The following is a 13,106-nucleotide window of genomic DNA, read 5'->3' on the forward strand; positions in this document are numbered from 1 at the left end:
AAATTGGACATAAATGTGGGTGACCTGGGTAACCAATATTTGCAATCGGCATCTGATATGAGGGCAATCTTGTGGGACTGAGCCCTTAAACCCATGGAGTCTGACACCAACCCCAGGTAGTAAGGCTTAGAACTGAACAGAATTGTAGAACAACCAGTTGGTGTCCAGAGAATTGGTTGGTGTAAAGAAAAAAACCCATTATGTATCAAAAGTGTTGTAAGTAAAAACAGTTCAAGTACTAATGAACACTCAAAATAAATTAAAGGAAACAATCTCATCTATAATAGCATTAAAAAGAATAAAATACTTAGGAATAAATTTAACAAGAACAGTATAACACTTGTACAATGAAAACTATAAAACATCATTAAGAGAAATTCTAAAAGCTCTAAGTAAAAGGAAAGGCATTTCACGTTCCTGGATCAAAATTCATATTAAGATGGTAATACTCCATTACGGTAATGGTAATATAAATTCAACAATCTTTATCAAAACCTTCTTTCCTTGCAGAAATCGACAAGCTGATCTTAAAATTCACATTGAAATGCAAGAGTCCCTGAAAAGGCAAAACAATCTTGAACAAAACTTGATAATACTTCTGGATTCTAAAACTTAACTACAAAACTAAAGTCATCAAGACTGGTGGTGGCAGAAGGATAGACATTTATATCCATGAGACAGAACTGAGAATCCAGAAATAAACACATATGTTTAAGAATACTGATTTTCAATAAGGGTGCCAATGAATTTCAGCAAGGAAAGACCAGTCTTAACATAGTGCTAGAACAACTGGACGGCCACATGCAGAGGAAGAAAGCTGCACCCTTACCTCACACCACATCCAAAATTAACTCCAAGTGGATTAGAGACCTAAACATAAGAGCGAAAACTATAAAACTCTTAGAATAAAGCACAGGTGTAAATCCTCATGACCTCAGATTAGGCAATGGCTTCTCAATTATAATGCCAAAAGCATGAGAAACTAGAAAAAATAAACTTCGCAAAGTAATATTTGTGTTTTGAAAATATCAAGAAAATGAAAAGATAACTCACAGGATGTGAAAAAATATTTGCAAGCCATATAAATGGGCAAAATATCTAAATAACCATTTCTCCAAAAAAAACATATATATGAATGTCCAGAAAGCACATGAAAAGATGTTCAACAGGGCAGCCCGGGGGGGGCTCAGCAGTTTAGCGCCGCCTTCAGCCCAGGACCTGATCCTGGAGACCCAGGATCAAGTCCCATGTTGGGCTCCCTGCATGGAGCCTGCTTCTCCCTCTGCCTGTGTCTCTGCCTCTCTCTCTCTGTGTGTCTACTGTGAATAAATAAATAAAATATTTTTTAAAAGGTGAAAACATACACACATACACAAATGTGCACCAATGCTCACAGCAGCACTCTTCACAATGGGCAAAAAGTAGAAATGACTCAATGCTCATCAATGGTGAATAGATGAGCAAAATGTGGTCTCTCTGTGCAATGGAATATTATTCAGCCTTAAAAAGGAAGAAAATTCTGACAGATGCTACCAGATGGATGAAGCTTGAGGACATTATGCTAAGAGAAATAAGCCAGTCAGAAAAGGACTTCATGATTTCATCTACAGGAGGCGCCTAGACTAGTGAAATTCATGAGACAGAGTAGAATAGTGCGTGTCTGGTGGCTGAGAGAAGAAAACAGGGAGTTAGTGTCAATGGGTACAGAATTTCAGTTGTGGGGGAAGAAAAAATTCTGGAGATGAGTGGTGGTGATGGTTACACAACAATGTGAATGTACTTAGAATGTACTTAATGCCTCTCAACTACATATTTCAAACAGTTAGAATGGTAATTTTTTTTTAACCACACACACACACACATACACATACACACACACACACACACAGATTAAAGAAACATGATAACCCAGGATTGGCTGGTGGACCAGAAAAAAAAAATTTCTATAAGGACATTATTGGGATCACTGGCAAACTTGAATATGGATTACAAATTAGATAACAGTATTAAATCAATGTTAAATTTTTCTGATTTTGATACAATGGATATGGAAAAGAATCTCCTTCTTGGGACACCTGGGTGGCTCAGCAGTTGAGTGTCTGCCTTTGGCTCAGGGCATGCTCCTGGGGTCTGGGATGGAATCCTGCACCAGGCTCCTTGCAGGAAGCCTGGTTCTTCCCCTGCCTCTGTCTCTCATGAATAAATAAATTTAGGGATCCTTGGGTGGCGCAGTGGTTTGGTGCCTGCCTTTGGCCCAGGGCGCGATCCTGGAGGCCCGGGATCGAATCCCACGTCGGGCTCCCGGTGCATGGAGCCTGCTTCTCCCTCTGCCTGTGTCTCTGCTTCTCTCTCTCTCTCTCTCTGTGTGACTATCATAAATAAATAAATAAAAAATATTTAAATAAATAAATTTAAAATCTTTAAAAAAAAATAAAAGAATCCCCTTCTTAGGAGATACTCACTGAAGTATTCCCAAGTAAAGGGATATGATGAATGCAAGTCACTCTCAAATGATGCTGGCAGGGGCGGGATACATACACACATACACGCACACACAGAAGAGAATATAATAAAGCCAAATGTTAACAACTGGAGAGTCTGGGTGAACTCTTTGTATAGTTCCCATACCCGTATTGCAAGTGTGAACATTTTTTTAAAAGATTTTATTTATTTATTCATGACAGATACAGAGAGAGAGAGAGGCAGAGACACAGGCAGAGGGAGAAGCAGGCTCCATGCAGGGAGCCGGATGCGGGACTTGATCCCAGGAGACCAGGATCATGCTCTGGGCCGAGGGCAGGCGCTAGACTGCCAAGCCACCCAGGGATCCCTGCAAGTGTGAAATTATTTCAAAGTTAACAGTTTTTAAAAATTGATAAGTCCAAAACAGTTCTCCTCAAACCTACTCTCCTTCCATAGCTGACCCGTTAGCAAGTGGCAGTTGTCTCTCTCACATTGCTCAGACCAAAACTCTTGGAGTCACCCTGGACTCTTCTCTTTCACACACATTCCAATCCATGTGCAAATCCTATTGGACACAACTTCAGAATATTTTCAGAACTCCACCCCTTCTCCCCAGCTCCACTGCAACCCCACCAGTTCGAACACATCATCTTGCTGAAAAGCTCCTCACTGGTCTCACCCAGAGGGAATCAGTTAAAACACAGGCCAGATTACGTCACCCTTCCACTCAGCACTCTGATGTCTCATGGTGGCCTACAAGGAGCCAGGGGCTGAGTCCCCACTGCTTCTTAGACCTCATCTTCCATGCTTCTTCCCACCCCCTCCCCACAGTCACACTCACCACTGGCTGCTCCCAGACCAGGAGCTGGGCAAAGTTCCCTTACCTGCCTCACTCACTCACTCTGTCACCACTTCTGGTAGTCCCAAATGTCATTTCCCAGGAGGCACTCTCCTACCTTCCTCCTTTCCTTCCCTCCTTTCTCTTTTTTTCTCTCATAACTCTGCTTTATTCTCCTTCAAGGAACTCATTTCTCTCTCCAAGCCATGTAGCTACTGGTTCATTGTATTTTCCTCACAAACACTGCTTCCCCAGTGTGATGACCTCAGCGCAGTGCTGCTTCCCTAGCACTCAGCACCATGCCTCGAAGGTAACAGGGGTCAGTTAATATTTACAGAATAAATAAGTGGGTGTTGGAAGGTTCCCTTGGGAAAGTCTGTGTTGGTTCAAAATGGGGCGATGAGAGAAGACTGGGCTGGAGTCCAGGTGGGTAGGGTGGTCTCTTTCAAGGGTCAAATGATGGACAGGACCTGATGCACCATGGGGGAGGGGTGGATCTGTCCTCTCTGACTCCATCCTCCAACTAATGCCAACAAGAGGGGATCAGATTAGGTGCTGGTCAGATTAGAACTCCCCCAGCCTCTGCCCCTCTTGCTGGCTCCCAGGGTTACTACTTGGGTCCTCCTGGCCACTCTTTTTTCCTGAATCTTTACCACCACCCTCCCATTTTATAGGAAACTGAGGCCAGCGGGAAAGGAGAGTGACTTGGCTGAGGGGGGCTGTCGCCAGCACAGTCCTGCCCAGCCCCCAGGTGTGCCCCCATACCAGGAGGGGCCTGACCAGTGGCCCTGCACGTGAGGATGGAGGATGGCGGGGCCGTCTGACACGCCTTCTTTCAGACTGGGGAAAAAAACCATACTTGGCCTGGTGGAAGGAAGCCCTCCCACGGGAACAGGCCTGGAACGGGCCTGGCAGCCGCGGCTTTCGGGGAGAATCAGGGGTAGGGTCTGAGAAGTGGGAGCCGGTGTCTGCCTGCCTCCCTGGGGAGAAAGGGGGAATCCAGATAAATCCACCTCCCCGACAACCAGGGGAGAGGGGTCCCGGGCCGCCCGCATCACCTCCCCTGCCCACTCGGGGAAGGCGCACCCAGCGCCCGCCGTGGGTCAAGGCCAAATAAGGCTGCGCCCGCCGCCGCCCCGCCCCGCCCCGCCGCGCGCATTCTTCTGCCTTGTAAGGCCCGCGCCGCCCCGCCCACCGAGCCCGGAGCCCGACCGAGGGCCGCGGCCCCGCACCAGCCCCACGCAGCGAGCGAGCGCCTTCTGCCTTCTCCGCACCAGGTGGGAGCCGCGGACGCGGGGGGCCAGGGCAGGCGGTGTGCGGCCCCACGGACGGGGACGCCCGTGCTCTCGGCAAGGACAGCCCTCGCGGGCCTGGGGCTGGGAGGCGCGGTTGGGACGGGACTCTGGCCAGCGCTGGGCAGCAGGGAGGCAGTTCCAGGCTCTGGCAGCCGGTGGTCCTCTGGCGAGGGAAGTTACAGACGCCAAGCCCAGAGTCTGGGGTGCCCATAGGAGGGGAGGTCGCCGGCGTTCCCAGCCCCAGGAAACCCATGTGGATCAGACAGGAAACTGAGCCCCATCAGGCTCCTTGAGACCCCTCCAGGGCATCCGTGTTCCCCACCCCCATCTCCTGGGGCAGGAGAGTGGGATGGAGCTGGGGTAACCCGCCCAGCACAGGCCAACGCTGTGTGCATGCACTTGGGGCTTCCAGGACTGGGCCATCTGCACAACGACGGCGCCTGTTGGGTGGGGAGGGTCTCCCAAGGGCACTGCCGGCTGGACAGGGACCTGGACCGGGGAACCTCGGTCCCTGCTCCTCCTCTCCAGCCCTCCAACTGCTCTGAGGAAAGAGGTAACTCAGCTGCAGAGAAGGTGAGTTTCCTAGCAAGGCATCTTGCACTACCAGCCATTGGGACCATGAGATAATGGGGAACACAGGCCCTGTCCTTACTGTTGTGGGGTGATTTCAGGCATGAGGAGGGAGGTGGCACCTACTTGCAGCCAGGCCAAATACTAGTTCTATCTGATCCCTAGTGTCTAGGACCTCCAGGAGCAGGAGGGGATGACTCCAGGGCTAAGGACCTGGCCTGTCTCTGACCTCATTTCCTCAACCAAGCTTAGAAACTGCCTCTGGTCACCAGAGCCCTCAGCTGCAGTAGGCCCACCATAAGCCTCTTAAGGATATGTGTTTCCTTCTGCGTTGAGGCATTAAGGGTTGGCCGTTACCACCCACTGACCCAAGCCTAGGGTGCTAGCCGCCAGTTGCTAGACTCTATCCTTCTCATGGGCATGCTACTTCCCTTCTTGGGCATCACTTCTTAAACTGCACAGTCGGGGTGGGGGTGGGGCCCTCACCCTGCTTCCCAAGATCGGGGATAGACAAACCCTAAAGTTCAGTGCTTTCAGTCATGTCATGGTCTCTGGATAGAAGAGAGTGGGGAAGGGGGGCCTTGGAGACAGAAGGGCCAGGCCAGGGCAGCCCCGGTGGGGTGGCGCAGCGGTTTAGTGCCGCCTGCAGCCTGGAGCGTGGTCCTGGAGACCCGGGATGAGTCCCACATCAGGCTCCCTGCATGGAGCCTGCTTCTCCCTCTGCCTGTGTCTCTGTCTCTCTCTTGCTCTCCCTCTCCGTGTGTGTCTCTCATTACTAAATAAATAAAATCTAAAATTAAAAATTAAAAAAAAAAAAAAGAAGGGCCAGGCCAGTATCAGAGTAGTGGGTAAGATCCTAACCATTCCTGACTCCAGCTGTAACTTCCTTTCTCCTCCTGGCTGTGTCTGCCCTAGAGCTTCGCAGACAGGAGGGTGGTGACAACAGTGATGATGACCATCACAGCCTCTCATGGCTGTGGTCTACTTCTTGGCTGCCTTCTGTGGGTGCCATAAGTCAAAGCTCCTGGTGAACAGTGGGCTCAGGGAAGGACTGGGCCCCTCAAAGCACTAAACCCGTTGATGCCCCCACCCCACTCCGATCCAGGCCATGGGTACGAAGGGCATCTGTCTATGCACTCTGAACCATGTGAGAAATACCCAGGGCCAGGTGTGTGGGTCCAGCAGGACACAGCAGCCAGTATGTCATGACTATAGGCAGCTGTGGCCATAGGGAAGGGCTAGGGTGGTCAGGATCCCTGCTCATGGTTTAAGATCTCAAAGACCAAAGTCTGAGAATGACTGAAACAGGGTCATGGGATAAACGCCTAGAGACAGGTCAAGGAACATTCACAAGCACACAATTTAGGGCTAAAAACAGGCAGAGGCTTCCTGGAGGCAGGCCCCCCAAGCAAGGGCTCAGGGCAGAGGAGAAAGGGGGGCATTAGTCCTGTGGCCTCAGCCAGGCCCACACCTGCCCCAGCTGACACAGGCACACAGCACTAGGTCTTCACAGGGTTCAGGGAAAGAGCACCTTGCTGTGGCTCAGTTTCTCCATCTGGGTAGTGGGGAGCAGTAGACAGGCTGCAGTTGCCCTCAAGCCATTTACTAAACAATCATCCATTAGCGTATTAGTAATTACTATCAGGGGAGGGTGGGAAAAACCTCTATGTGCTTACTGTCAAAGCAAGGGTGGGGGAACTGCCCCCCAAGGGGGTGTTCTCAAGAACTAGACTGGAAAAGGAAGGGTGTTCAGTGGGAGAGACCAAGAAAGAAAGTCTGGGGGTGTCTAGGAAACATCCAGAGGCTCAGCATGGCAAGAAAATAGATGGCAAGAGGGGCACAGGGAAGGGTGCCACAGTCAGCCAGAGAGAAGGGTTAGAGGGTTCACACAAGGGCCTAAATGCCAGGCTCAGGGGCCCAGACTTGTTCCAGGGGGTGGCAGGAACCTTCGAGGGCTTCAAGGTGAAATGATAGGTGGTACAGGTCTGGGTCTCTATGGGATGGGAGAGACTGGCTGGAAGGTAGGAGGCCAGGTCTAAACAAGGGTGACAAGAAGCTGGGGCTCCCAGTCTGGGGGATCCTCATGCCCCTATAAGCACTGAAGAGTGAGAACAAATCAGATCTATCGCCAACCTGAGGGGCTGATCCAGTGTGGGCAGGGTTGGGGGAGGGGACTGCCCAGAGCATATGCCTTCCAGAACATCCAGAACAGGGAGCACAGAGGGAATGGGGGGGGGGGGGGGTGAGGAGGAGGACAGGATAAGAATGTCAGGAATGCAGGCCCAGTGATCCAGCTCCTTACTGCTGGGGGCAGGAGGAGCCAGCAGGGAGCCTCAGAGCCTCCCACTTTTCAACCCACCTTGTCATTTGGAGTGAGAGAGATGGACAGTTGGACAGTTTAAATGCTAGGAAGGATTAAAAGAGATAAAGCAAGGACAGGTTGGCACCGGACCCAATCCTAAGTATCTTACCCAAACAGCCACAGCAAAAATAGCTTACTCTAGGCCTGGCACCATTCCAGGGGCTTCTCAGGCACTAAATCAATCATTCCCTACTGCTGGGCATTCCTCATGTCCCCATTCCCAGATGAGCACACTCGCTCGGAAAGGTAGAGAAGTTGTTTGCTATCACACAGAGCCCATGCCTGTCTGGGCTGGGTGGGTGACAGAAGCCCCAAGCCTGTGGGAGGCCTTGAATGCCAGGCCCAGGCACTGACAACCTGGTCTGGAGTAGGCAGGAAGATTCCCTGGCCCAGGATCACAGGCTCTTCCCCCACACCCACTTCTTGCAGGGAAGCCCCACCCACCTGAAGCCAAGATGTCCAGTAAGCGGGCCAAGGCCAAAACCACCAAGAAGCGGCCACAGCGGGCCACTTCCAATGTCTTCGCGATGTTTGACCAGTCCCAGATCCAGGAGTTTAAGGAGGCCTTCAACATGATTGACCAGAACCGAGATGGCTTCATTGACAAGGAGGACTTGCATGACATGCTGGCCTCACTGGGTGAGCAGAGACGGCGGTGGCTGGGGTCTAAGTGGGTCCTGCCTGGATTGCAACTGGAGCAGGCAGTGAGGCTGCTCATCACTTATGGAGTACTTCCCATGCAGTGATGTGTGGTACCCACCCTGGGGAGCAGGTGCCAATATTTTCTCCATTTAACATATAGGGAAACCGAGGCACAGAGCAGTTGGGCACTGGATCTGAACCCAGACAGGCTCACCCCAGAGCAGGATGGCCTCAGGCAGATTTGTGGTTGAGCTGCCTGGTTCCACTTCATTTAAAGAAAAGGATGGGCTACTAAAGAGAGTTTAACTGCACAGACTTTCCACTGTACTCGTGGGAAGTAAGACTTCTCCTTCAGAAGTTCACCCATGCCAGGTCTTTAGAGCCTCTCTAACTCCAGCGACTTCCCTAAAATCAGAAACCTAGAGCTGAAAGGGCTCAGGAACGCTGTATAATTCACCACTGCTCAGATGGGGAACACGCCACCCCAGTCTGCAGCCCTGCTCCCACATTGCTCCCCCAGGCTCTCCACACATACCACCCTCAGCCGCAGTTCCTGGCAGGCCCTGTGTCCAAGTCAGACACTGGCTGAGGGAGAGAGGAAGCCTCCAGTAGTAGAGGATACAGCCTGTGGTGGTTAAGCCTCAAGCTCTGGGACCAGACAGGCCCAAGTGAGTCCCTGCCCCTGCCCCTTACGGCTGCGCAGCCCCACTGTGTGCCCATCTTCCTTCCTGTGCAGTGGTCACCATGAACCTCATGAACACTGCCGGAAGACCGGTTGGAGGGCTGGGCAACCCTGGGTTGAGGGGCTGACATCTACCCAGAAGAGGCTACATCCTGTTTGTAGCTCCTGTTGGTGGGGCCACAGGTCACTCGTGGCCTTTTGGTTAAGAACTTTATCCTCCAGTTAAAACATAAGAGCAGCAAATCATAAAAGCAGCAGCAGTTTTACAACTATCTTAAATCTCAAAGATATCCTACAAGGTAGATATGATTATCATTCCCAAGTTATAAATGAGGAATAGAGGCTCAGAGAGGTTAAATAATTTACCCATGGTCATACAGCCAGTAAGTGGGAGCGCTAGGATTTGAACCCAGCAATTGATGAGTCCACAGGGCCATGCCAAGTGTTATTCTGTGCATTTTACGACCACTGGTGCCGCCGTGTTGACAACGCTCCCAAGAGGAAGGGGATACCAAAGCACAGAGCTGGGATTCAGACTCCAGTCTTTGTGACACCACAGCTCATTGGTTTAACCACTTTCAAAACTCTGCCTGGAATCTGGGGTCTAGCTGCCTGGGTTCAAATGTGGGTTGCACTTACTTGCTATGTGACCTTGGGTAAATCACCTTGCCTCTGTGCTTCAGGTCCTACGCCTGTGAGGTAGGGGTGAGAATGGTGACCTTTCAGGGTGATGAAATTTAATGCAGTAGGGCACATGGAGCAGCAGACACAGTGGACAGTTAGCAGATGGTGGCTCTTACATCTGAGAGGTCACGGATATCCAGGCCAGAGGTGGAAACTCTCAGGGTAGCCTGGAGAGCTTGGGGGAGAGAACAGTCAGAAAGCTGGCCACCCCAGCAAGATGTTCTACAGTTTATGGAACTTAGCTCCTGCCTGTGGGACTCTCACAGGCCATGAAGGGAGGGGATGGGGAGGCAGGAGGGGATGGGAAGGCAGGAGGGGACAGGGCAGTGACAGCACAAACGCCCCACTTGCCACAGGAAAGAACCCCACCGATGAGTACCTCGAGGGCATGATGAGTGAGGCCCCAGGGCCCATCAACTTCACCATGTTTCTCACCATGTTTGGGGAGAAGCTGAATGGCACAGACCCTGAAGATGTGATCCGAAACGCCTTTGCCTGCTTCGATGAGGAGGCCTCAGGTCAGCAGCATCCCGGTGGAGGCCTGGAGCTGAGCGCTTCACCCAGGGTGTCCCCAGGGATACAAGTGGGGCTTGGCTATGCTGGGACTACAGGGCCCCTGTCCCCAAAGGCCAGAACAGAAATCCCCATCTGCTGGTTTCCATGGCCAGAACTAGAAAAACTATGCTGCATCCTTCTTCTCTTCCCCAGATGCTAGACCACAATAGCCCACATCCACCAAGGCTTCCCACTTCTTGAGTTCATTTGTTGGCCCAGTACACTGCCCCCACTTTAGACCTTCCTTAGAAACCAACCCACTCCAGGCCTTGTTGGCCAGCAAGGTGCAGAAACCAGCCCCATCCTAAAATCTTACAAAGGACTTCTGTCCCACACAGCTAGTTTGTCCCAGGGACAGGCCAGAGTGATGCTGGCACAGTGATTTCAGTAGTTTCTCGGGGGCCATAGGCCCAAGTACATGCAGAACATTTTCCTAACTCCCTTCATAGTCCCCTATCAGGGTGGCATATTTTTCTCCCTGTTTTCCAGCTCAAATGAGCACAGAGAGGTTCAATAACTCACCCATGGTCACAGAGCCAGGAAGAAGAGGGATGAGCATGAAAACTCAGGCAGTGGAACTCTAGGGCTCATATCAAAGTAAGATATATCCAGCCTCCACACTCACAGCTCCAAGTACCCCAAGAAACACTGCAGAACCCTTCCCTCTGGGGCCCTAGGAGCTTGAACTAGCAGAAGACCAGGGCTCTGTCTTTTCCTGGCCCCTTCCTCACTGCAAGGTCTGGAAGGACTGGGTGCCGTGAGGTGGGAGTGTTAGGCATGGCCCAGCCTGAGTCTCTGTCTCATGGGCTCTGGCCCTGCCCCCAGGTTTTATCCATGAGGACCACCTTCGGGAGCTGCTCACCACCATGGGTGACCGCTTCACGGACGAGGAAGTGGACGAGATGTACCGAGAGGCACCCATTGATAAGAAAGGCAACTTCAACTACGTGGAGTTCACCCGCATTCTCAAGCATGGTGCCAAGGACAAGGACGACTAGGCTGCCTCGGATGCCCCTGCCCAGGCCCCTGTCCCACTCCTGTTCCCCACTCACTGTGTATCAGCTCCATGCCCGTGATCCTACAGGACCCTCTCAGGGGATCCTCCCTCTGAGGGGCTAGGGGCCCAGCTCCTTGTGGGGGAACAGGCTGAGCAAACATAGTTCCAGGCAAGGGGCGCACAGCCAACATGAAGCAGGTGTTCCACCATGACCTCCCCCATCCCAAGAGAGAACTGTCTTCTAGGGAGCTGGGCCTCAGGGCTGCTCCCCACAGGACAGGCCCTCTGTCCTGTTGGACACAACTTCACATGCACCCCCATGCAGGGCATGACAGCTCTTTCCCAGCCACTGCCACTAACCTCACCAAGGTCCTTTTTCAGAGGGCAGGATGCCAGACCCCTCCTCTGTGCCCTGCTCAGCCACTAGAACATAGCCCATCCCACCGGGAGTGTGATCCAGAAGATGCATGTAGGTTGGACATTTGACCCAGGGGAGACAGAATCTTAAATAGAAGTCTGAGCACTGCTTTGGTTCTGTGTGTCTGTTGCTAGGAGTGAAAAGGAGGAAGTCCTAGTCCCTAAACACCCTCCTGCCCTCTCCTGTCCCTGGTGGCTGCCCAGACCCTCACCTCCTTCCAGCCAGGCGAAGGCTCCCCTGAGACCAGACAGCAGTGGGGAGCAGACAGTGGTGCTATGGGAAATAGTCCTCCTGGGAGGGAGAGGCCCAAGTGGGAGTACCGTCAGGAATCACCACAGCATATCTCAGTGGGGGGTTCCGGGGCACTGGGAGGACAGAGATCAAGGTCACTCAGCCTTCAGGACTAGATCCTGGGTCTCCAGGGACACCTCAATGCTCCTGGAAAGCCTGGTGGTCCTGGAAGAACAGAGTGGCTTAGGGAACAGTAAGGAGGGTGCATCCTAGCAGCTCTGGGTGAAAGTAGGAATGAACAGGTTTAAGGGATTCCCTGAGGTCAGCTCTAGGCAGCTACCAGGTATGCTCTGGACCATGCCCTCTACACCTACAGGGTCAGTTCAGCCACATGACCCACTTTTTACATCCCACACAAGGTGGGCAGGGCTGGGATCTGTTACCCTAAATGATGGGGACACTGAATAGTGCCTGGGGCACAGGAGGAGCAGAAATACTGGTTGAATAAACAGACAGTCAAGAGGGGCAGGGACGACCTAAGGTCACCCTGTGGATCTGAGGCAGAGGGAGGGCTGGGCCCCAACCTCTAGATCCCCCACAGGGCTCAGGCCTGGGCTAGATACAACCCACCTGACCCCAGCAAAGGTTGGGGAACAGCTTCTGGGCCCGGCTTGATCCAGACGCCTTCCCTGAAGGTCACCCGTAGCCAGCCAGCCACAGCACACCCCAAGGTCTGAGATCAGAACCAAGGGAGTGCTGAGCATTGAGAGGACCATGTATTGGCCAAGAAAGGTCTCACTTCCCACAGGCCTCTGCCCCACCTCAGCACCAGGCTCCTCCCAGCCAGACCCTGGTCAGAATCCCATGAAACACCTCCTCTCTTGCCTCCAAATTGAGCCCCATGAGTGCCTGACCTTCACTCCAGATGAAGCCAGCCCCAAACAAGTCCTGACCAGGCCCAAAGACTGCAACAGACTCAGTCCGACTATGCCCTCAACCCTGGCCCCAGGGCCTTGAGCCTGACCATCCACTCACTACAGCTAGTCCCAAGGGAGGGAACAGGGGAGCAGTGGGCCAGGCTGTGGGCATCCTCTGGGGATTCCCAGAGCACTGACCACACATGCCCTGCATCAGGGTCACAGGTCATGGTCACTCTGTAGAGGACTGTGGCACCAAAAGCCTTTGTGGAAGGTGGCAGGGACAGGATTAGAAACAAGCCTCCTCAGGTTCTGACCCCTCAGTTTACAATCCCTTCATCCCAGAAAAAGGGAGAAAGGGACAGATTCACTGGTGTGGGGGGACAGAACATGCCCAGCCTCACTGGTTTCTGTGCTGGCTTGGCCCTGATCTGACGGGATCCAGAGGATGG

The 13,106-nt window shown here is 52.3% G+C and overlaps 1 protein-coding gene and 1 long non-coding RNA gene across 3 annotated transcripts in view; one reads left to right on the forward strand and one right to left on the reverse strand.

Annotated features, from left to right (window-relative positions):
• The window catches only part of LOC102152875, an 85,657-nt gene that overhangs the window by 43,244 nt on the left and 29,307 nt on the right, over positions 1-13,106 (reverse strand). The window lies entirely within an intron of this gene.
• On the forward strand, positions 4,497-11,610 carry MYL9 (myosin light chain 9). Its single transcript, NM_001252166.1, is given in 4 exon segments — positions 4,497-4,578; positions 7,958-8,167; positions 9,893-10,054; positions 10,917-11,610. Coding segments are annotated over 3 exon segments (519 nt in total). The 5' UTR covers positions 4,497-4,578; positions 7,958-7,983; the 3' UTR covers positions 11,090-11,610.

The sequence above is a fragment of the Canis lupus genome, chromosome 24 (assembly GCF_011100685.1).
Source record: "Canis lupus familiaris isolate Mischka breed German Shepherd chromosome 24, alternate assembly UU_Cfam_GSD_1.0, whole genome shotgun sequence".
In the NCBI taxonomy this organism is placed as follows: domain Eukaryota; kingdom Metazoa; phylum Chordata; class Mammalia; order Carnivora; family Canidae; genus Canis; species Canis lupus.